General features: G+C 40.3%; 1 protein-coding gene across 1 annotated transcript; it reads left to right on the forward strand.

Moving 5' to 3' along the window:
• Positions 1-24,841, forward strand: s1pr2 (sphingosine-1-phosphate receptor 2). Its single transcript, XM_072443075.1, has 2 exons — positions 1-104; positions 22,078-24,841. Exon 2 carries the CDS (start codon positions 22,193-22,195, stop codon positions 23,309-23,311), a length of 1,119 nt encoding a protein of 372 aa, XP_072299176.1. The 5' UTR covers positions 1-104; positions 22,078-22,192; the 3' UTR covers positions 23,312-24,841.
• The last annotated feature ends 207 nt before the right edge of the window (positions 24,842-25,048 follow it).

Genomic DNA, 25,048 nt, shown 5'->3' on the forward strand with positions numbered 1-25,048 from the left:
GGAGGACAGTGCGCTGAAGTTTGTGGGGGGCCCCCGCGCACGTGAAGCACTGGGAGACCGGCCGGAGCGTCACTTTTGCCGCTTTTAAAGACACGATTGATGGGGTGAGTATTTATTCTGTTCTGCACGGGCGCGACAAAAGTCATTTAGAAAGTATTGTAACCAACAGTTTGCTTTTCTAGTTTTTGGTCTAGACGGTTACAACTGACTCATATAATAACACATGTGACAACGGCAGAAGTGGTGGAATATTAACCAGAGCAGACTTGCAGGGGGGAGTTGGGGTGTGGTGAACCGAGTAGTACATCTAGGTTATAGCAGTGATGCTCCCACAGCCACCGAGGACCCCCCTCTCTGACCCTCCGATGCTGCTGGGGCTTGTTCATCCGTCACTCTGTAAGAAAGCATTGTTGAGAGGCTGTATTAATTAGACAAAAGGCCATATTATCCCTTTGTGCAGGAGTTAATCTTGCGGGCTTTACACGGGGTTTGCAGCAGCACCAGCGAATAAACTATTGGTGTAGTTTATGCATTTTACCATAATGAGAAGAGCCTACTCTATTCCCACAACGTGCAGAAAGGATGTGCAGGTGTTGGCCAGCTCATCAGAGGCATCCTACTGCAGCTGGACTCTAAAATCACACTCAGATAAGATGATAAGGAGGAGGAACTCATGTTTATTGTCCAGATAAAAGCTTCCATCCATCAAGCTTTATCCTGTGGTCTCTCTCTCTCTTAGTCTATACAGTCATTGCTCATTAGCACTGTGGGAATAGCAGACAAGAAATGTATACAGAGAGGATGGAAACCGGCCTGTTAAACCGGGATGTGCAAACAACTTGATGCAACTGCCACATGGGCCGGGGTGTAAATGAAGTAGCCCGCTTGGCAGCTTTCGGAGAAGACTATCAAGCGTTGGAAGATGCTGTCAGCAGGTTCATTGATGGTGGTGTTGGTCCAGGGTAGCTTGGTTTGTTTTGGGCAAGCCTGTTTATTTGTCCAGCCCTCTCCCGGCAGGGTTAGGGTTAGGAACATTAAGAGTGGCTGGAGAGGAGGCAGACAGAGGATGATGTAGCCAGCTTGCAATCTGTCTTTTCGGACCATATGATCGCATGGGTCATTGCACCAGAACAACGCCAAATTAAATTCAAGCTCACCAAGCCTGATCGCTGCCAGGCGTCTTTCACTCAAAGGAACTGTTTACTTGCCATTACCACCCACAAGTTAATAACCCGACTGAGAAACTTGGAAGGAGATGGGGGCGATTTGATATTGCATGGATAACGGCGGTTGCCACATCTGATTGGCAAGCAGTCAACTTATGGTTAATGTGAAATTGTGCAAAAGCAAGCAAAGTTTTACGGTAACTAGATATTTTTAAAAAAAAGGAAGGAAAAAGAAGAAGAAGTAGGGCGATAGTAAAAAGTGTAAATCATTTGTGAATTAAATCGTTGATGTACCTAGGAATGGGAGACAAAAATGAATATGTCATTAATATTTTGGAGTAACGATATTCAGCTGATATGTCAATCCAACAGAAACATATTATTTGAGGTTTAATTTATGTGAAATGCCTGGAAAATGAATCACAAACGTGCTTAATTTTACACCATTACTCGAACAAGATTTTAATTTTGTAGCTTTTTGTTTTTATTATAAACAAAATACTCGATATTCAAATTGTGCATATGCTCAAAACAAAACACACAATAATATCTGCTTTTTTATATCTGCCCATCACCAGAAGTACTACAATACATTTTCTGAAAGCTCATTCTATCTTTATTTTCTGGCATTACATTTTACAGCGCTACATTCAAGCCCTTTGGTGACGCGAATGTCATCCGTGCATTTCATTTGGATAAAGACCAGGACCATTACACATTTATGATGCATTGCCCCATATACTGTCGAGCAGAATGAAAGTTTACACTATGTGCAGTATTTGGCCTGTACAGTATCTCTCATAGCCAGTGACATCACCAGCCTCAAACCTTTGTGTCAGTGAACCAGCTCCCGCTCTCCTCTTCATGAAATCTTAGCTCTTCCCGTGGATGCTATAGCGTGAGAAACGGAGACAAACTGACGAGCAGGATAAATAAATGCGGCTCAGAAGTTCACCGCGAGTAAATAAATGAATGGTGATTTAGGATTGGGATTTGTGGGACTTTTTTAATAGGTCACAGGGGGTTGAGAGGAAAGCTGGGCTGGGTGGCGGTGGCGATGATGGTTGGTGGGTGTTGTCGCTCCCTCAAGGATGCTCGGGTTTCAGCAGAAGCCTGGGAGCGGTCCACTGATAGGACACGGCGAGGAGGCCTTTTCCTATGGGACGTTTTCTTCTCTTTTGTTGACGATAGACACAGCACTTTATTCAGATCAAGCTGTTTAGGGAGACGCACTACGACACATCAAAGGGGCGTCCAGCTAAAGGTAATGGGCCCGTTCTGTTTAAGGTTAAGTGAAACCAGTTTAAAGAATAGAAAGCAGTGGGTGACAATGCACTTTTTTAGTACCATGTTTTACTCCTACGTGTGTAATATAGTACACAGTGTAACAGTACTCTTATAAAGTAATGGTTTTTGTTACTCTACTCCTCCCACTGTGATAAGTGACGGTATTCATTTTGAACATTTGTGTTTCTTGCATTTGTCCTTCAGATATAGTTTAGTCTTTGAAAATATCTGAATGTTTTGCTGTTTGTTTTGTCCTTTCATTAAACTTCAAATCATAAATGAGATGTTACATATAGACAATTACTCTTACAATTACTTTTACCTGTGTAGTAGCTTTTGTGAATACTTTTTACTCTCCCTTTAGTAATGTCTTGGGCAAATATGTGTAACATTATTTTGAAGTGACAGTACTCTTACTTGAGTAAATGTTGAGGTTACTCTGCCCACTTCTGCTAGTGCATCTTAATTACAGGGTCACACGATAGTAAAAACGTGAATTCGATACTAAGGAATAGACTCAATACCAATTTTGATATCACATTGATAATTTAAAAAAAAAACATTTAAAACATTTTCCTTTACGTTAGTGTGGTGTCTTGCACTTGTAGTTCTGATAATAATCACACACTCATCATGAAACTGGTGGGAAGGTAAAAGACATTTTGTTTTCTTTGAGTATTTAGTTGCAATATTAATTACTATCTGATTTTCAATACTTTTAATAACCCTTGGCCTTGGAAAAAGTGTGCCATGTGAAATTATGCCTATTATTTATCATTTATTCTGGTTACCCCAATCGGCAAAGCAATGCTCACAACTAATTTAAGTCTTCCTGGTCATATTATAGTATTATGCTATCACGCTAACATAACATACAATTTGTGCTAGTCCCAAACCGTCATAAATGGAAAGATTATAATCAGACAGGACATAAGACTATGACTATAGCGAGACGGGGGAGAAGAAGAGCAGTGTCCTAACACCGACATCTGGGATCCACTGCGTGCTCAGACTTTTTGAGACCGAAAAACACTTTCATTGGGGTGTGGCAGCTGGAGCAAAATAAACGCCTTCTGTGCGCAAGCTGCCCAAGTACAAGTCGCAACACACAGCTGACGGCACAGAGCTCAGTGATTCACAGGAAACTTCGGGGAGTGTCTTGGATCAGACAGATGAATATGATCGTCTTCACGCACAGCTAATATTGTAAACACAGTTGAAATCCTTCCTTTTAAAGCACTGTTAGGAAGATGCCATTAGTCCTTTTGTGGTGATTATATAAACATTTACAGTATACTGCTCAGAATTCAAGTCAAATATGAACAACGTAAGTGTTTGGAGAGTTGTATGCTATTGCTTTGGTCCTATCTCATTAAGGTAAAGTGCTGCAGTTCAGTGTTTTTTTCCATACAGGCCTCCAATGAGAATCACAATACTTAATTGTCGTTAAATCAATTATCGCTGGAACAGTATTTTGTGAGGCTCATTATATATCCTGTATACACAAGTGGAGATTTCTTTGGAGTAAGATGTAAGTTTGAGCTGTAGCAGGTCGAATGAGTGACTTCTATGACTAATTACTACTGAATAAGTACTTAAGTGTTTCATTCTGCTATATATTACTGCAGCTTATGTTTTTGCAACGGTTTACAGGGATGATCTGACTTTCGGGTTAATGAGTCAATAACATAAGTAGTTTCAATATTTGTTTTTTATTGTGGCCTAATAGTATCTCTCAATGACAAAACATTGCTATTATCTGTACTTTTTGTAACATGCAAAAAAAAATCAACTTTATCACATGATGCCATTTAAAATCACACACACTTGGGCCTAAGCTATAAAATAACACTGTTTATTGTTCATAACTGAAAAAAAAATTCAATGTTTTTTATTGCAAAGACAAAAATAGTACAAAGCTTGTATGAAAAACACAATTTCGTCTAAATTCTGATTTATTTTCCACTTAAAGTATTTCTTTGCCAGTGAATCCATTTGTTGCATTCCTTCTCCACTTGAGGGACTTGGACAAACTTTGGACCCCGCATGACGAGCCTGTAGCAGCACGCCAGGATTTTCTGACACTTCTTTGGAAACTGATAAGGCCCTTTCTTTTTGGTCGCACACAACCCACAATTCAGCTCTTAAATGGTTCTGCCAGACCTTTTACTGCGCACTAACACTCATAAGGCCCTAAGTAGTTTTTGGAGACTGCAATAAGAGGTTTGCGGTTGCTGCCGTGATCTGAATCGTAGCTCGTCTTTAAGGTTGATTTACAGCGGAGATCGGAGCTGTTTCGTCGGCTTAATCATTGCGGTCGTGTTGTGGTTTTTAAATCAAATCCTGGCCATTCCTTGCGCTCGGTCTCGGAGCAGGTACATATATGAGGCTGATGTGGTTTGCAGATGCCCTGTTGCTTCTCTTTTCTTCCAAGTCACTCTTGGAAGCCTTTGTCATTCACTCAGCTTTGTTTGTGCAGCTGGAAATCTCGCCAGGATTACCTCAACACCCCACCTCCCCATATCCAGGAGTAAACGGCTGGAGACCTTTTTCTTGGATTTCTTGAATTGTCCCGTGCAGCCAGTGGGAGCTTTTTGTGTCAGGAATCCAAGCTGAACCATTCATTTTGTCCGCAATGGAAAGTTGTCTCCTCCCTTTACGAGCACTTTCACACTTAAAGACTGACATTTAATACCCGATGATGAGGGACATGTGCGACATTTCTGTAATTATAGCCATGTGATAAGATAAACATCAATCACTTCACCCTAGGATTATGTTTGATTTAATTTGTCGAAGATAAAGGTGCATCGGCGTAGTTATTTTTGTCAGACATATGCAAGCTGCTTTTCAACCTTTAATATTAAACATATCGATCTCCATCCACAGTAATAAACACTCATATTGAATAAATGCTGAACTTTGGAGCATTTCAAGCAAAGCAAAATTATCTCCATGGAGACAAGAAGGTGCCACCCCTAGTAAATCTTTAACTTTTTTTTTTTTTTTGTATTATATTTAAGTAGAAAAAATTAGAAGATGCCAGTCCTAGATTAATTGCATTTGTTACAGTCGCATGAAAGCTTAAAACAACATACTCCTTTCCCTTTTCTTTAAGCTTATAGACTTTGTTTACACTGTTACGTTTCACATGACTGAATTAACCTCCAGCGATATACATAAGGGGGAGGGTCATTGAGGCCAGACCGTTTCAATTAGAGGAGGACAGATTGAGAGAAAATAGATGCTGTTTACTTGTAACTTTTATGACATGTGCTGCTGCTGCTGCTACACGTCTTGTTTGAGAGAACAAGTCGAGGTCAAAGTCAAGTAACTGCTGTCTCAAGTACGTGTACAAGGCCAAAGCAGCTTTCTTAACTGTGAAACACGCTGTCCAAGCTTTGAATGTGAAGTTGCAAATGAGCAATCTATGGAGACTGTTGGTTTTGAAATTCAAACTTGCCTAATTTGGCTAACGAAATAAAATAGAGGCACAGCATGTGATCCAACTGAAACGTTAAATGCCCCAGGGCCTCTTGTTGGTTCAAATGCAACTCCTAACTATTAAGGCCTTAAGCAAACATTATGAAAATTAACAGTCGCAGCCACCTATAATTTTTAATTCTATAAAATGCTATGGAAACACTTCTAGACTCTGTGGACACAACAGTATTCCCTCTCCAGGCAACAGTGTTTTTCTTCCATGCGGTGGCCATGTTTTAGGGGTCTGTGTTTGCCAGAGTCTAGGCTTGTTTTCTCTACTTTGGACCAGAAGTCGCTGTGGAGACCCTCCATCAATTCATCATCTTATCATGGTCAGTAAGCACAGTGCGCACAAGCAATCAGGGAGGCTTTACTAAAGCCCCCTGCGGAGACGAGAACGTATCATTTACTAGTTTGCCAAACTATCTTTAAAACTGTGTAATGAACACTTGGCACAAGGATGCATTCTTTATAGCAAGTGAAAAATGAAATTAGTAGTTAATCTCACTTAAGTTAGTGTTGCTTTCAAGAAAAAGAAGGAAAATGCTTTGTCATAGCCATGATGAATGATGATGGTAGATGAAGAACCAATGTTAATAATCGTGGCAACAGTAAAAGTACAGTACAGCAGAGTGTCTATGCATTTGTAAAAAAAACTAAACAAAAGCGTTAGAACTCAAGTGGAATTTACATTATTTTTGCATACTTGTATATGAGTAATACTGCCGTTGACTGCTTTCACTCCATCATACTTCCTCTGCAGTGTTGTCATGTTGGGAGAACTTCACAGTTTGGTGTGAGACTGTGGATTCCCTCATTTTCTTTGAAGGCATCAAATAATCTCTCACGACATCCTCACAGATTAGCCATAACATAGCATAACATGAGATGGGGTGGAGTTCAAGGTCTGGCAGAGCTGGAGAATAGGATCAGGACAAAGAGGGTTCAAAGCCTTTCATTAGGGGCGAGTGCTGTAAAGACAGAGCATGGGAAGGTGTGAAGAGGCCGATCTGCAGTGAAACTTTAGCACTCCTCATGGTCTGTGCACTTCTGTGTGTGCACATGTGGTTAACATTTAACTATGTATGCATCTATGCGCGCAGTTATATATATTTGTGGCAAACCAGCGGGCCCTATTCAATTTAGTTCTGATGCAGTGCAAATCAGTTTCAGTGAAACTGTGGAGTGAAGTCTTGAGGAATAAACTTACCTGTGACCCCTTAAGGCCTTATTCATTCCAGCTGTTATTCTTGAACAAAGGTTTCCATCATGTTTTATAATTTGATCTGAACTCTATGGAAGTATTAAAGAAAATCCAGTAATGTTTAAGTTTATCATCATTGTTTTTTTTAGATTGGCTTCACACAATTGCCATTTTAATGTTAACTTGTAGAGGGCTGCTCTTTTCAACATTAAATAACTAATATTTAACAGCCAACAAAGCCAGAAAAGGGGTCACTGTGCACACAACCATTAAATATTTGACATAAATCTACCTATTTTAAATGATATTTTAGGTGTGAGACTTTTCCCTAGTTCTCCATAGAAATGAATGGAATTCCTGCTTAACCGGAAATGCCAACACCAACAAAAATGCAGATTAGTAGTAAAAGTGGGTGGACTAATGTGAATAATGGAACCCAGTTTTGAGACTATTATGCAAATAATATTTAGCATTTGTTCTTTTTTGCCGACCGAGTTGAACATTTTTATTTCGTGTGGATAGGCCCAGTAATTACAGAGCAATGAACCATTAACCAGGTTAACAGTTAACAGCATACACCACCCTCAAATTCTGACCAGCTCATTTATAAACTACAGGGTTTTTAAATTGTTGTAATTTCACTTGAAACCAGCTAGAATCAAATTTGACCTGCATTCAAGAACAGGCGTCTTGACTTCTTTATTGCTGGAGGATTAAGACCTGTTGCTATAATGAACTCCTTAATGGCATCCCATGCTTGTTGCAGAGAAGACACTTAGAGCATAAATCTCGCTTGATGTGCTTTTAATCACCTCTTCGTGGGCTATTCCTTTTGATCTTTGTGGTAAAGTTTAAAGTATACGAGAGGAGGAGGTGGTGGGGCCAGAACGCTGCGGTTTCTCTAGCTTAGGAAGGCGAAATATGCAAAAAGAGAGCTTGAAACATGAATAATTTGCGTGACTTAACTTGACAGTGGTATTACAGTAATTGCATCTCAAACACCCTCCTTTTTGGATTTCCCCCACCCCCTTTCAACGGAGCAGACATGGGAGGAGGGCGAGCGGGGGTGTATGTCTGCTGGTCGTGTGGGTTACGGCTCCTCCAGCTCTTTCTATTACATTCTGGCTCTTTTCACGCTGCCGCACTAAAAGTACACCTCAAAACACCCACTATAAGTAACACTGCGAGAAGTGTGAAGATTTGAACAACAAAAAAAACTAGACAAGAAGTCACCACGATGTACAGAGACGTCAGACAAAGCCGGGACAGGAAACAGACCAGATGCTGAACAAGACGCTGAACCCAGGCTGTCGCCAATGTCTGGGGTAATCCTTTAATTATGTGATGGAGTGTGCGAGTATCGGGGCCACTTGAACCAACATCTCATGGCTTATGCAAGGAAATACTATTATAGAGTTATGAATATGTATGAGATTATTAGAAGCAACTCGGTATAGTTAAGGGTAGAGATGCGCTCTATACGGTATATGTATATATAAATATCTCTTTGCTTTGAAGATATACTCGATAATCAAATGTTGCATGTACTTAACATATGTATATATAAAAAGCTAATTAACAATAAAAATGAATAAAAAGATTTATGTTGTAAGCTTTCAAATAAGTATATACAGTGATTTTTGTGATTTACAGACTTGTTTTGGCATGTTTTTGTTGGACCGGCATAATATCGTCTGACTACCGATATCGGGATACGCCAATGATATTGAATATATACATTTTTGTCAATATTGTCTACCCCTTGTTTTTGGGCAAACCCTTTTTCTGTCTTCCCACTAACACTGTATCTCAAAACCTATTTAAAACTGTACTTCACAGATCACTGCAAATGTATTTTAGGGAACTCCTGATGATAACACGTTAAATGTCACTCAATTAAACTTTGGCACAGCATTGTAAACGTGAAAATAAAGAACAGGATAGGGGAACTTATAATCCAGACACCAACTGTTATGAGACACGATTTATCTGGATGTTTTGGCACCAAATTGGTTTTGTTTTGCCTAACTTCCCTATGTGAAACTGAAATAAAACAGCTCTGTTCTGCTCTTGCTCATGAGAAGTTTTTTATTCTCACTTCCATTTGCCAACTACAGCAATTACTACTCTTAATTTCTGTAACAGGATCCTCAAAGACAGCTGCCTTGGGCTATGTATTTACATGTGTTTTATCTTCAAACTTCATTACATTCTAATTCACCATCTTTGGTTATTTTGGGTAGATTTTTGGGGAAGTTGCGGACTTTCTGGTGCCACTTTGATCCTTTACCTACATGACAATAAATGAAACAGCCTGATGAATAAAAATAGTAATAATAATAATAATAATAACGAATGCAAATTATTATTGAATGCTACTGTTTGTGCCCATATGTTCTGTCTGCCCAAGGTCTTTTAAAGGACATGACGTTACTCTCATGTCATTGTCGCGAAAACGTTTGATTTTTCCTGACAATTGACTCTGACAAATCGATACAAATGTCCCCATGTAGCCGTGGGGCACAGTGACGGTGGAAAACAGCACGACAGCGTGAGACTTTACCACCTGCTGTAACAGTCATTCAGTTTGAGCCTGTGTTCTTTGCTACCGTGCATGACGCTTCTGAGGGCAAGGGAAAGCGTGTCTGCCAGAGGCTTGTTGGATCATGCTAAGACGACAGCGTAAACACAAATGAGCCAAGTCTGACAAGTTATTACACCAAACAAAGCAGGACGAACACTCCGGGATCGTGTCTTCGGTGTAGGTTATGTCACGTTAGGCCACCATTGCAGATCAGGTCTGCTCGATTAGGGCAAAACACATAATCACGAGAAACAATTAAACTTCTATAGGGTCAAACTACACCTGTAGAAAAAAGTATAGTATAATGTATTAGTCATGTTAGTAATAACTAGACAAGACACGTGGCTTCAGGTTTTGCAGGGTAGAACGACCGCACAGAAGTCAAGTAATTGTATTTTCGTTTACAGCATTTTTGTAATTCAATAGAACCCCAATTTAAATCAGAATCGTACATTTTATTAATTGTCCAGCTCTGGCAGATCATGAATAACATGTGTCCTGTTCAAAATAATGTACGTTCATTGTTATTATTAGCACATGATCTTGTATCCATGTCATATCATACTAAATACTGTAATTACTATGTTACAATCCCTTATAAAGAGATTTATACTGTTCATTTTCTTACAGTAATGTGCATATGCTTCGTTTGGATATAATATTGATTAATTTTTTTCATCCATATTCCGGCTTGGGACCAGTACACCAGCAGACAAAGTTAATTAAATCTACCACATGTCCCAATATTTATTTTGTTAAAGCCACACGTTGTATAAAACATTTGTCCTTGTGTCTTGTCTCGTACTGTACAGGCCTGTGGCAGAAGTTCGCATTAGCTGTGCTTTCTCCTCTGTGGTCGACATGTCAACACTTGACTATAGAGGAAACCTTCTGACTTTCTCTGGTGTGCTTTGCATGTGGAATTTTCCTCAGAGGAGCTTCAGTGAGTCTCCACTATGCAGACACCTCACAGTTTACTTAGGTGACTGGAAACATTTGAGTGTGTCTAGAAGGGCACAGAGTGATAGGATCTGCCAGATGGCTCCATTAGTATTAATCTTTGTCAGCCCGGACACTATTAGAGGAACAAGGGGCCTTTCACGCACATATTTGTCAACCACTGATAGTCCTAACAGCCGAGAAGCAGGAAAGAGCAAATCAGAGCATCAAAGCGTAGTATTGGTGACGGATTGCTTTGCAGACATAGGCGCTTTCTGGAGCAAGATTAGGTCGGCGTGGACAAGATGCTGAGTGGAGTCGATTAAAGTGAGAGATGCTGATGATCATCATCATGAATCATATCCTGCTTCCGAAGAGTGCACACGCTTTTTTGCTCGCTCCGCTTGCTATCGCTGCTTTCCTTATTTATTTTGCTTTTTAATCAGTTTTTGTCTTCCAAAAATTTTTGCTTTAGACTTTTTCAAGTAAACCAAGGATTGTAAGAAAATTTTTCCAGTTTTAACGACATATCTGACGCCAGCGACATGTCCGGGAGAAGAAGGGAGAACTGTGAACGCTGTCGGAAATATCAACAAGAAATTAATGAGCTGAAAACACGGATATTTGTTTTGGAATCTGAAAAAGTTCTTCATGATACCATTCCTGTGTCAACCGACGGTAAGAAGAGCACACTTTTTACAAGAAAAACTGCTACTTTCAACCTAAACCGCAGTGACTGTGTCGTTTCCAAAACTGTCTAAAAACCAGAAAGACCAGGCTGTTTCTTGGAACAAACTTGGAGCAAAGCCTAAACGATACAAAGATAACGTGCGGTCACCTAAAATACAGCTCACCAACAGATTTTTACCACTTTCAGAGATGGAATTAAATGAAAAAATGAAAGATGACGTGGCCAAAATACAGCGAGGAGGATCTGTGCCAGGAGCCAAGGTCACGCAGATTGTTTTGGTTGGGGACGGCGCGATAAGTCACGTGACGCATGAAAAGATAAACACACATTCTTTTCCAAGCGCCACTGTGTCTGAGATAACGTCACTCCTTCCAAATATTATGGCTAAGCATGGAGGAGCTAAACAGCTGATTGTGCATGTGGGTGCAGTGGACATGCGGCGGGAACAGACTGAAGTTTTGAAAAAAGACTTCTTGAAGTTATTCGACGTGCTTGATAAAATGGAAATCAAAACATTCATAAGTGGACCTCTTCCAAACATCGACAGGAGGATAAACAAGTTTAGCCGGCTTCTTCAGCTGAACACATGGCTGTCCAAAGAGTGTTCCCCGAGAGGACTACACTACATTGAGAACTTCTATCTATTCTGGAAACGAGAGGACCTGTTTAAGAGAAATGGCCCCCACCTATGCAGAGGTGGAGTGAGGGTGCTGACAGAGAACCTGCTCCACGCTCTGAGGCATTGGACTGGGCCTGGACAGGGTCCTGAGCAGATAGTTAGAGAAGAGAGGAATGAGAGAAGAATTCCTGCTCCATCAGCCAGAGACCGAGCCAATGTTTCAACATCAAAAGCACCACAACCTCAGCCTCCACCAAAGGATTCATCAGCAGCTGCTCCACCACCACCAGCAAAGGATTCAGCTCCAGCTGCTCCACATTCACCTCCACCGCCTCCAGCAAAGGAACAATCTTCAAAGGCCTTGGACCCATCTGTGACAAGCCCAACAACATCCCTGTCATCGCCCCTGCCTTCACACCAGCCCTGGGTTCCCCCTGCAACATCTACTCCCACTAAAGATTCATCATTCTCCTTCTCATCTCCACTCTCACCCATGGGCCTTCCCAGCCATTTTGAAAGTCTGATCAAATCAGGCATTAAGATGGCTCCACTCACGCCCAATATAGCAAGGGCTATGCCAATCAACTCTTCACTGCACAAGCCGACTACACCAATAAAAGCCCCACCACCCATCCCCCCTCGCCTCTCACCTGGTCCCAAACTCTCCTTGGCTACAAAAGCCCCACCACCCATCCAACCTCGCCTTTCACCTGGTATCTCCCATAGCTAGGATGCACTGGGTCTCAGCGTTGCCGGGACTTATTGTCACATTAAAAATCAAACCAACCCGGGGCCCTATGTAAAAAGAGCCCCCCCTAGTGCTATTTCTGTAGTCACATCATCACACAGATGGAAAAACAAAATGCGAGTCAGGCCCAATCTGAGAAATGTGATTCATATTCCCTGTGAAAAGATAAAGCCCAGTCTCACTGAAACTAGTCTGAAACTTGCTGTGCTAAATGTCAGATCCTTATGTAACAAATCTCTCTTAATTAATAATTTTATTTCTTCTTTTAATCTTGATTTTATGTTTTTAACTGAAACATGGCTTGACAAAAACACAGGAAATGTAGTTCTGATAGAATCTGCTCCACCCAACTTTAAGTTTGAATCTGAAACACGGGAAAACAAAAAAGGGGGTGGAGTCTGTGCTGTCTTTAGAGCTTTAGAGATGAAATAATTACCCGCAGGTTGTCTTTTGGGGTGTTTCCATCATTTGAGTATGTATCCTTTAAAATGGAGCTAAAACGGTCTCCATCCATTCTCTTCATTGTTTTATACAAGCCTCCCCAGCACTGCCAAAGTTTTATTGATGATTTTACTGAGATGCTTTCAGTCATATGCACAGACTTTGATGGTTTGGTCATTACAGGTGATTTCAATGTGCATGTTGATAATATTTGTGACAGAAACGCTAAAGAGCTTGATGCTGTCCTTGAAACCTTCAGTCTTACTCAGCATGTGAGAGGCCCCACCCACAGCAGAGGGCACACTCTAGATCTCATAATTACAAAAGGGGTAAATATTTCAAATGTTAATGTGATCGATGTTGCTCTGTCTGATCATTTCTGTGTCTTCTTTGACCTGTCTGTTTCTCCCCAACCTCCGGTTGGTCCTGCAGTTGTTCAGAGGAGACACATAAGTGATGGCACAGGTGCACTGTTTATGGAAATGATAAACTTTGAAAATGTCTCATGTTCTAATGTAAATGATTTGTTGAACTCTGTTACATCTAGTGTTTTGAATGTTCTGGACACCATCGCCCCTATAAAGGCTAAAATGGTTAAAAATAAGCAGAAGGCTCCGTGGAGAAATGATGATTCGGTCAGGGCACAGAAAAGGGAGTGCCGCAGGGCCGAACGGAAATGGCGCAAGTCAAAGCTCCAGGTTCAAAAAGAGATTTACAAAGAAAAGCTGAACATGTACAACCTAATCTTATGTAGAACTAGGGAAAGATATTTTTCTGAAATAATTGGAACCTGCAGTAACAACTCGCGTGTCCTGTTTGCCACAGTAAACAGATTAACAAACCCTCCAGCTCAACTGCCGTTAGAACTCATTTCCACATCCAAGTGTAATGAGTTTGCATTATTCTTTAATGACAAAGTTCAGGCCATTAAAAATGCTATAAATCCCACAATGCAAAAAAATACCCTAAAACCACCAAGACACTTAGAGCTAACTCACTTTGCACCAGTAACTGACAAAACTGTCCATGAGATCATCACCAGTCTGAGTTCATCTACATGCTGCCTCGATGTGTTACCCACCAGATTTCTAAAGTCTGTGCTGAACAGTTTGTTAGCACCATTCACTCACATAGTTAACATGTCGCTTCAATCTGGAACATTCCCAATGTCTTTGAAAACTGCGGTCATAAAGCCTCTCCTAAAAAAGAGCAGTCTTGATGCCGCAGTACTGTGTCATTACCGGCCTATCTCTAATCTGCCATTTTGGGGCAAAGTCCTTGAAAAGGTTGTTTACCAACAGCTCACAGATTTCCTCTTAATAAACAACTCATTTGATGTTTTTCAGTCAGGTTTTAGACCTCATCACAGCACTGAGACTGCTCTTGTCAAGGGGACAAATGACATCCGCCTGAACACTGACACGGGCAAAGCCTCAGTCTTAATTCTGTTAGATCTGAGTGCTGCTTTTGACACTGTCGATCATGGGATCCTCTTACAGAGACTAGAGGACTGGGTGGGCATCACTGGCACTGCCCTAAACTGGTTAAGGTCCTATCTGGAAGACAGGAAGTACTTTGTTGAAATTGGTAGCTGTGTCTCAGACCACATGACCCTGACCTGTGGAGTGCCCCAAGGGTCAGTCCTGGGTCCCCTTCTGTTCAACCTCTACATGCTGCCGTTAGGTCAGCTGATACGCAGTGAAAATGTGTCCTATCACAATTATGCAGACGACACTCAGATCTATGTTTCACTATCGGCAGGTGACTATGGACCAGTAGATTCACTCTGTCACTGCATCCAACAGATCAGTGTGTGGATGCAAAACAACTTTCTCCAGCTGAACTCAAACAAGACTGAAATAATCGTTTTTGGCCCACAGAAACAAAGAGAAAGTGTTAGCGGTCACCTCCAGAGTCTCGCTCTAAAACCTACAAACCAAATTAGAAATCTGGGGGTAATAATGGACTCAGACTTGAACTTTAATAGCCACGTCAAATCAATAACATCAGCAGCTTTTTACCATCTAAAAAACATTGCCAAAATCAAAAATATAGTGTCAAAACCAGATTTAGAGAGACTTATCCATGCGTTTGTCTCCAGTAGATTAGACTACTGTAACGGCCTGCTCACTGGCCTCTCCAAACGAGTTGTAAAACAGCTGCAGTACATCCAGAACGCTGCTGCTCGGGTCCTGACTAGAACCAGGAAGTATGATCACATTAGTCCTGTTCTCAGGTCTCTGCACTGGCTCCCTGTGGCTCAGAGAATAGACTTTAAAGCAGCTCTGCTTGTGTACAAGTCTCTCCATGGCCTAACACCAAAGTACATCTTGGATATGTTAGTGCCATATGAACCATCTCGGACTCTGAGGACCTCAGGGACCGGCCTCCTGCTGGTGCCCAGAGACAGGACAAAACATGGGGAATCTGCGTTTCAGTTTTATGCAGCTAAAATCTGGAACAGTCTTCCTGAAGATGTGAGACAGGCTTCTACTCTGACAATGTTCAAATCTAAGCTAAGAACAGTTTTGTTTAGCTGCGCATATGACTGAAAGGATTTTTTCTTTGCACTCTTCTCTTTTGTTTGTGATTTTATTAGTTTAGAAAATCAGTTGGATTGATAATTTTTAATTTAGTTAATTTTATTGTATTTCTGTTTCTGTAATTTCTTTGTGATTTGAATGCATTTTTCCTGCTGTGTGAAGCACTTTGAATTGCCTTGTGTATGAAATGTGCTCTACAAATAAACTTGCCTTGCCTTGCCTTGCCATGATGGTGTGAAAAAGCTGTGAAATGCAGAAAGGTAGAAAATAAAACACCGGGACTGGTTCTGTCTTGTATATAGGGCTAAGTTAATCGTAACTGTTTATTGACATAATCGCCAACTACTTTAGAGATGGAATGATTGGGAACAGGTCTATACAAAGGTTCCAAAACATGAGAGAATTGACCCGCAGTTGCATGAAAATTACACAAAAAGTTGTACATTTTGTGTATTTGATATCTATAAATATGCTCCACCAGGATCTTCAAACGGCTTCACCTTCAGCTTCACATGGGTCAAGTATAGCAAAAATAATTGACTGATTTTTGTGTTCTAAACTACAAATCGACTAATCAAAAGAATAATCGTTACACTAATCGATTAGCAAAATGAGGTGTTAGTTGCAGCCCTACTTGTATAGTGCTGACACTTAAAGATGTAAACTATGTAACTTTCTGTTGGATGATCCGCCATGTTATTGTTTTGCCTGGAATGTTCCATGGTATGGCATTATTTTTATGGAGACAATAAGAATGTGAGCCCAGTCACAACGCTCCCCCCAAATACCCCCCCCCCCCCCCCCCCTTTATGTCACAATGTTTCAGAATCTTGGTTCCTTTTTTTCTGATTTCTTAATTGCAACAATCTCAATATTGTGCAATCTTTCTTTTGTTTTTTTATTTTTTATTTTCTTCAAACGATTTTTATTGGTCCATCGGCTTTTATTGGATTTAACAGTGTTGTGTGAAATGGGGATGAAATAGGGAAGGACATACAGCAGATTTGATCCACTTGACCACCGAGAAACACACATTGTTGTTTCTAAGTTTTTCTTCTTCTTTTATCAAAGCCCTCAAAGTGTTATATGAAACTGTTGCACTTTACTCAGTGTGGTACGAGAGGTTTCACAGGATGTCAGGCCACAAAATGGTGCTTGACAATGAAATATTCAGTAAAGAATGTACATAAAATAATGCTAGTTTCTTTTAAGTTGCATGTTCGTTGGGGTTTCTTACTGTGTCAGGGTTTACAGAACGTTTTTAAGTAGACCCATGTTGTTTTGTGTGCCAGGAGGCATTGTGGGATGTCATCACCGTGGTTTCTGCTGAACAAATACGCCTAATTGGGACTTATCAGGTTGTTTCTGGTAACAGCACCTCGTCCTTGTCTCTTTGAGGATTAGGAGAAAACAAAGTTCAGATTTCATCATTGGACTTTGAAAAATAATGCTGTTGTTTGTTGCTTTCAGCATTGTATTTCCTGTTATGTCATGTGGACAACGGTTGCCTTATGTCCCCAGTGATGTTTCGCACATATGCGACAGCTCTTTGCAAACTTTGACTTAGTGTAAGGGCCCAGAGGAAGTGTGTCTTTGTGCAAACAGAAACTTTCCATCAATCACTTATAGATTACACAATCTAGTGCCTAATGAAGGATGTTTGAACAATTTACATAGCAAAGTGTGAAAGTCATAGTAGAAAACCTGTCAGTCTCCTCAGTTGGAATGTTCAATCAATCAGATTTTACTCGAGCTTGAGATTTAGTCATTTTTAATTGTCAATTATATGCTTTTTTAATCAAGGTGTCCACAGCCAATCCTCTGTCAGTATAAACATGTGAGTTGTAGTAGAGATCAGACTTGAGAGGAAGAGATTCTACAATGTTTTGGGTTAAATGGCAATGATTAAAAGTCTATATTGTTTATGTGCAGGAAATTCATAATGGAAGCTATTAGACAAAACTTAAAAGTTTTATTGACCACTACAAGGATGTTTTCGTCATATTGCTCAGCCTAATACTCCTCAGGCAGTGTTATGTATTACAGGAGATGTATAATGTCACTTCGTGCATCATCATCTTGACAAACCTTTCACAAGGGAAATGACTTGATCGCAGGAGCGTAAGAACACACTAAGTGTTACAAGTATCTTGTGAGAACGATAAAAATATTCAAGATTTCCATCTTGAACGTTCCATGACAGTTGACATATGCACTATAAGGATGTTAAGAATATTAGGTTAATCAAAAATCATGATTATTCTGGTCACAATATAATCGTAAGAACCAAAACATAATAATCATGACAACTTTACAAGCAAAATCTGTTTTGTTTTTAATCAATATACAGCTTAAAACAAACATAGATGTAAATAACTTTTTTATTTGGCTGTTTTTGTCACATTTAACTTTATTTTGAGGAATAGTAACATGTTAGACCACAAAAATTAAAGAAAAAATGAAGATTTCACTGTTGCTTGGTCGCAGTCTCAATAATTGTGAATGATCGTTAAATTGGGATATTTTTTCTCACAATAATCGTAACACTAAAATATGATACCGTGACATCTTAGCACTATATCAGTTTTATTGTTAAAGTTCAATGTTGATGTTAGTTTATCCCTTAATCTCATCTTCAACCACCAAATCTGTAATGGTTTTCCTTCTGATTTGATTTATCATTTACTTGTTTATTGCCTTTACCAGTCTCACGTGTCTCCTCTTGTTCAACACTGTTATGATGTCATTTCTTTATGGACTTGCTCTGTCACTTGTCGCCGTGACATCTGGGTCGAACTGCGGGCACTGACTGGAGTTGTTAAAACGCAGCTTTCTTTTTGTCTCAGCCAGTCATAAATAATGACACAGAAGAAGAGATAGGTGCAAAGAGCGACACGCCAAAACCTGCCTGTCAGGTTTTCACTGGCAAATACACACACACACACACGACTTATACACACTAATATTGCTGCGGTGACAAAAGAACCTTGAAATGTCAACACAACTTACCATGACCTGAGAAAACCTAGCCAGAGAGAGTTGGAACCAAACAATCTGAGACGATTTTTCTTTGGCCGGAGACAGTGGAGGAAACACAGCTCTGGACAGTATCATCTGGCTTTTTTCAATTTTTAAAAATCATTACACGCCCCTTATGTAGCCTAACGTGATTACACATTGTGCAGCTTCTAGCATGTGCTCAACCTCAAGAACTATTCAATTCTATTACCTGAACAAGAGAGTGGGTCGAGGGGTAATAAATCAGGTTATTCATAGGTTATTCCACTTTACAATGAGCTACAGCAATTTTAAATGATTATTTATTTGTTCAGATGGTGTTGTTTACTGTTTATAATCTCAAGATTGTGTCACGATACTGATACCGATTTCGATACCACAGTGATGGTAAAAATAGAACATAAACACAAAATAAAAGTTGTTTCGTTAATTAATATTACCATGCAGGGTGGTACTAGTTATGATAAAGCTCAAGATAGTTCTAAAACGTTTCAGGAAAGGTTCAACGTTGTCCTCTTTATAAGGCTTTTCAGTAACAATATCAGTAGTTTTGATACTTGTTCTATCATCAATAATGTGGGTTTTGTTACTTTTTACAACCGTAGATCTGGATCCACATCAAAAGAAATGACTTTTTTTCTTGACTCATCTTATCTTTACTTATCCAACTAACACGTATCTTTGCGTTTGTGCTGTTGAAAGATAACAGTGGTATATCATTCAGTACAGACGAGCAGAAAAATGGAAGCGCTCTATCCAGTTATGAAGGAGACTATTGTTCCTTATTGCAGCTTCAGGAAACAGTGTGGCGGTTATTACAGAGCGCCATCAGCTGCAGCGTTGAAGAGAATATGTTTTGTCTCGGTCGTCATGTGAGGACACACTCAAGCATCTGTGTCAGCTCCGACGTCATGTCTCTCAATCCCGTTTTTGTATTGACATGCCATTCCACATGCTTGATCACTGGAGCGGATTGTCGAGCCGAAATAATGCTTTTGATTCATATAGCGACTTATGTTTGGACACTCGATCGCACTGTACATTACGTTATTTCGTCAACCGCCCGCACTTGTGCAGGGACGCATCAGTGGCCGAGGGTTGGACTGATGGAAGTGATGCTGCCTCAAAACGTCTCAAAACGTGCACTTTTCTGACAACTTATTGCAACTGCGATTCGATTTAAGATTCATGTTTTAATCGTAAGAGTCTGTTCCGGGAGAATCGGCTGAAATAGGCTCATGTGAACTGACAAACCAATAAAACAAGCGCATGTTTTAAGTCAGAGCGTGTTTGTACGGATTCAAACTGCATGGTTAGCAGCTTTTATGCAGAATAAGACAAGAATTTTTGTGTTTATTTGTTTGTAGAGGAAATTATTATTAAAAAAAATTGCAGCCCTTGCGATTTTATGATTGAGTCCATTCAATTTGCGATTTCGATTTGATTTCGATTCATCTCGCAGCCCTACCGCCAATCACAGACGCACACAACACATTTGAAAAGGCAAAGTGGGTGTAGTGTCTTGCCCAAGGACACAAAAACAGCAGCGACTGCTCAAAGCTTGGACATTTGTGTAGGAAAACAAAAACTCTTTGACCGCTGAGCCACTCAGTTTTGGAGTTTCACAGTTAATACACTTTATGGTGGCTCCAGAAGTTATCAAACTAGGTGAAGTTGTGCCCTTTGAAACTTTTTATTGCATCGCATATCAGTATCATAAATATCAAATGTCTTTTATAGCAGATTGATAGTTTCAAATAAGAGAAAAACAGCTGCATATTCTTGCAACAACAGTATAGTTCCTGCTTTGTAAAACACATCTCCATCTTTTGTCTCTCGAGTCAAACATTGTCAAACAAATGCAAAGTCCAGGCCCTTGTTTCCACTTCAGATTCTTCACTTTTAGCCGTAATGGTTGTTGTCGCATTTGCACAGCGAGTCGGGGCATCAGTGTTAGATTACCTCCAAGCGTTTAGCCAACAGCAGGGTCCTGTTACTGCACACAGGTTGGAGACATCGGCCCCTGAGCTTAATTAGATTTCCAGAGCCTTAAGTTTTCCTTTGTTTCCAGCTGATGCACATGATTTAGCCTTGTGCAGCAATTTGCCACTGCATTAAAGGTTCTCAAACTGTTACATTCTTTAGTTATTATAGAAATACCATCATGCATCATAACTGTCAAACTGTGCAGTATCTTTAAGAGTCAATACAAGTTTGTTTTCCGACTGACAATCTTGTTTTGAGTAGTTTTAACTTTATTTGACTTTGTTGAGATTGATTTAGTCTACAGAGATTTGCTTCAAGGTTCAATAACAACTCGTCTAATGTATGTATTTCAAGACAAATAGCATAAAACTGCACTGAAATTCATCAAAATAAATCATAAATCTTACTTAATGAGCAGATAATTTAACTTGAACCACAATACAAAATTGCTTAACCTACATTTAACCTACAAATTAAATAAATCAAACATAAATCAACACACAATCTCAAGGAAAGTCGTTGTCATATAATATTCCGTTTTTGCTGTGCACCAGAATCTATAGTGTCTGCTTTGATACACACTTACCTTTGTCCTTAAATGTCAGGGAAGACTCCCACCTTTTCCTCTTGCAATTGTTTATCTATGTTTATATTTAATTCAGTGTTGGCAATGTGAAGTGGCCAGACAGGAAGGTCATCATAGCGGGCCCGGCCTGCCCCACGAGCTATGCTGAAGTTTCAAGAGGTAGATCACTGGGGTGGAATGGTTTGGCTCCCTGCAACAATGCTGTGTGTTGACAAGAACAGAGGAATGTCCCCTTCAGTCTGTCAGTAAAGACTTTTGTGCCTGTATATGCCAGCACTCCGGCACAAAGCCTCTTTGTGCTACCTGAAGATAACCACCTTCCTGTGCGGAAAAAAAAGACATGCGATTCTTGCTTCGTCTGTCTGTTTGTTTGCATTGTTTAAGCAGACGATTGTACTCTGTGTAAGTCACTGGGTTATAATTGTCAACAGTTTAGAGTGTAGAGACAAGAGGTAACACTGTTTTGCTTTCAAACCACCTTCTGGCCTGGAGTGTTGTGTGCTTGGTGTCTTCATTTATATTTGTATATGTGGTATGATGTAAAAAGCAATTTAGTGTTTTTGCTGCAATATATTCTTTTGTTGAATTCCTTTTAGACAATAGATGGATTTTACTGAATCAGAAAAGGCTTTCTACTTTAGTCTCTGGTTCTGGTTGTTCCTTGTATTCTTTATTTGACTTTAGGAGTGGACAGTGGTTTTGTAAAGTGTATGTTCTGCCACAGTGTATTTCTCCAGTTAAACGACATGTGACTAACAGGGTTTCCTCTTGTGTCTCTGCAGGTGACCCACTCTGAGCCTCTGAAACTAAACTCTGGACATGGCCTGGACTTCCCTTGTGTCCTCTCCTATAGGACACTGCCCCACGCCATAGATGCTCCACATGAATCCAGAGTGAATGAATCTTAACGAAAACACAGCTGTGCTCTTCTACCCCACCACCATGAGGAGCAAATATTTGCAGTACTACGACAAGAACCTGGTCAAGTGCTACTATGTCTACGCCAAGAACATGACTGATCTGGAGGTGGACGAGCGCACCTCACAGAAAAATACTGGGTTGAGTACGTTAAACATTGTCATTGTGATACTTTGCACCATTATTATTTTGGAAAATCTCCTGGTGCTTATTGCAGTCTTTCGCAACAAGAAGTTTCACTCAGCAATGTTTTTCTTCATTGGGAACCTGGCATTCTCAGACCTCCTGGCTGGTTCTGCCTTTATAGCTAATATTTTTCTTTCAGGGGCAAAGACATTTGACCTGTTACCTGTACAATGGTTCATCCGGGAAGGAACCGCATTCATAGCTTTGACTGCCTCAGTCTTCAGTCTGTTGGCAATAGCCATTGAGCGCTACATTGCAATCACTAAAGTAAAGGTGTATGGCTCCACTAAAACGTGCCGCATGTTCCTGCTGATAGGGGCATGCTGGGTCACCTCTATCCTGCTCGGAGGACTCCCCATCCTTGGCTGGAATTGCATTGACAATCTGCAGGACTGCTCCGCGGTTTTGCCGCTCTACTCCAAGAAATACATCCTATGTGTTGTCACTGTCTTCAGCATTATTCTGCTTTCTATTGTGATCTTGTACGTGCGGATATATTTGATTGTACGGTCAAGCCACCAAGAGGCCACGAACTCACAGGCCTATGCCCTATTAAAGACAGTGACTATTGTGTTAGGAGTGTTCATCATGTGTTGGCTGCCAGCGTTCACAATCCTCCTACTGGACTCATCCTGCAAGATACAGTTCTGTCCAATCCTAAACAAAGCAGAAATGTTCTTTGGCTTTGCCACTCTAAACTCAGCACTTAACCCCATCATCTACACTCTGCGCAGCAAAGACATGAGGAAGGAGTTCCTGCGCGTGTTGTGCTGCTGGGGTGTGCTTCAAAGTGGACGTCCCTCTGACCGCTGCCTGGTCCCCCTAAAGAGCTCCAGCTCTCTGGAGCACTGCACCCACAAACATGAACACCAGACCACACCCATCATGCAGGACTGCACCACCTGCGTCTAAATCAGTGCACTCATCACAGAAAGTGTTTTTGGGTGAATAAGTATGAGACGATGCACAGTGTGCACAGAGACCAATGGGCTGCTTTTCAGTGCAACAGAGACTGGTCAGAGGCCTGTTAATGTGTGAACAAAGTTGGCTGTTGATTAAGTTATGTCAGCTGTTGAGGCCTATGTACCAAACTGAGAGTAAATCCAAGGTATGGAAGTAAAAGGATCCTCTTGTTAATGGAGTTAAAAGCCATTTCTAGTATAAACTTGTCATCTTATCTTTCTAACATAAACTAATTAACAATAAGTAACAATACAAATGTAACATGCATCCTCTCCATATTTAAGTGGGTTGCTACAGGGTTGCAAATTCACACTTTGTTAATGTGTTTTGCCATTCGGTTAAGACTTTACTTGTAAAATGGCCCAATCATTAATCTCATACTATATTAATCTGGAGCAAAGCAGTGAATTGAAGCCAATTGTGTTGCTCCTTCAACAAACCAGGGCTATATATCCCCATATAACTGCTTGAACTATTTGATTAACCACAGCATACTTACATATTGTGCCTATATGTAATGCATGAATTCTAATTCAATTCTATTGGTGTGTAATGTGTATTCCACTTAAATTTCACCACTAACGGTCTTCCCCTTCTTAAACCTGTAACATGTCCCTGTTGCTTTAACTGTAGTCTTTGTACCTTGACTGTTTCCTTTGAGGAAGGCCTTATCAGAAAGTACATTTCCTTGAATAAGTGGCACTGATCAATTTCACTTAAATTGAGCTGTCCAGCAGCGCTGGTCAATAGGGCTGATGCATTATAAACTGTGTAGCAACTGCAATGTACTGTCGGTGTTGCCTTCCTTTAGGGAAATAAGGCTGAATGTATGTATGAAGTGTTTGGGGCAGGTGCTCCATTGATGACAGTATTATTGTTAATTATCACTGACAAGTTTACTCTCACTGTGAAAAATAACACAAACTTCATAATAACCACTCCTGTCCAAGGCATCTATGTTTCTGTTGTGACCCCATAACCCTCCATTGGAGCAAATCAGTTTTTAAAGACACACAGGGATGTGCTCTTTAGAGGTCACTTTGCTCGCCATCCTCTGCCTACAACACTTCCTTTGACCCGAGGAAGTCCTGTTAAACACTGTCCGGTTCCTGTTTGGGGTTCACTTGACCTCTTCCTCTGGCTTCCTCAGTGTTTTAATTAAAGTAACATTTCAAACTTGCATTTAGAATGATAAAAAGCACTTTGGCAGCTCCAAATATTTGCTTTCCAACAACACAGAAAATTTGATTTCAATGTGTTGCTCAACTTTGTTTTGCCATAAATATGTACTGTTGTACCGTCTTACAGTGTGTGATTGTGTTGTATATTATGTCTTGTGTGCAATAGCCTTGTATGTAGTAGTAGCACGCTGCCTTTGTTAAACTGGTACAATCTGAAACACTAACGTAGGTACATGAATTGTGTTAATTACATTCCGTTTGTTTGCTTTTTTAAATAAAATGAACAAAACATTTTTAATCTTGTGCTACATTATTTGATTTTGTGAGAAAACTGATTTGAGGTGTGCCTGAATCGGAGGAGTCTTCAAAACACAGCCAAAACCAACATGCTCTGACAAAGTCAGAAAATGCCAGCTTCAACATGAAATCCGGAAGTCATCTATGCAAATCCCACTGTTAATCATTATATGTTGACTAATCTAGAAACTCTTTTAAAATATAAACT

Source organism: Eucyclogobius newberryi, unplaced genomic scaffold (genome assembly GCF_026437365.1).
Source record: "Eucyclogobius newberryi isolate DKJ021-1_F unplaced genomic scaffold, fEucNew1.0.hap1 SCAF_13, whole genome shotgun sequence".
NCBI classification, from domain to species: domain Eukaryota; kingdom Metazoa; phylum Chordata; class Actinopteri; order Gobiiformes; family Gobiidae; genus Eucyclogobius; species Eucyclogobius newberryi.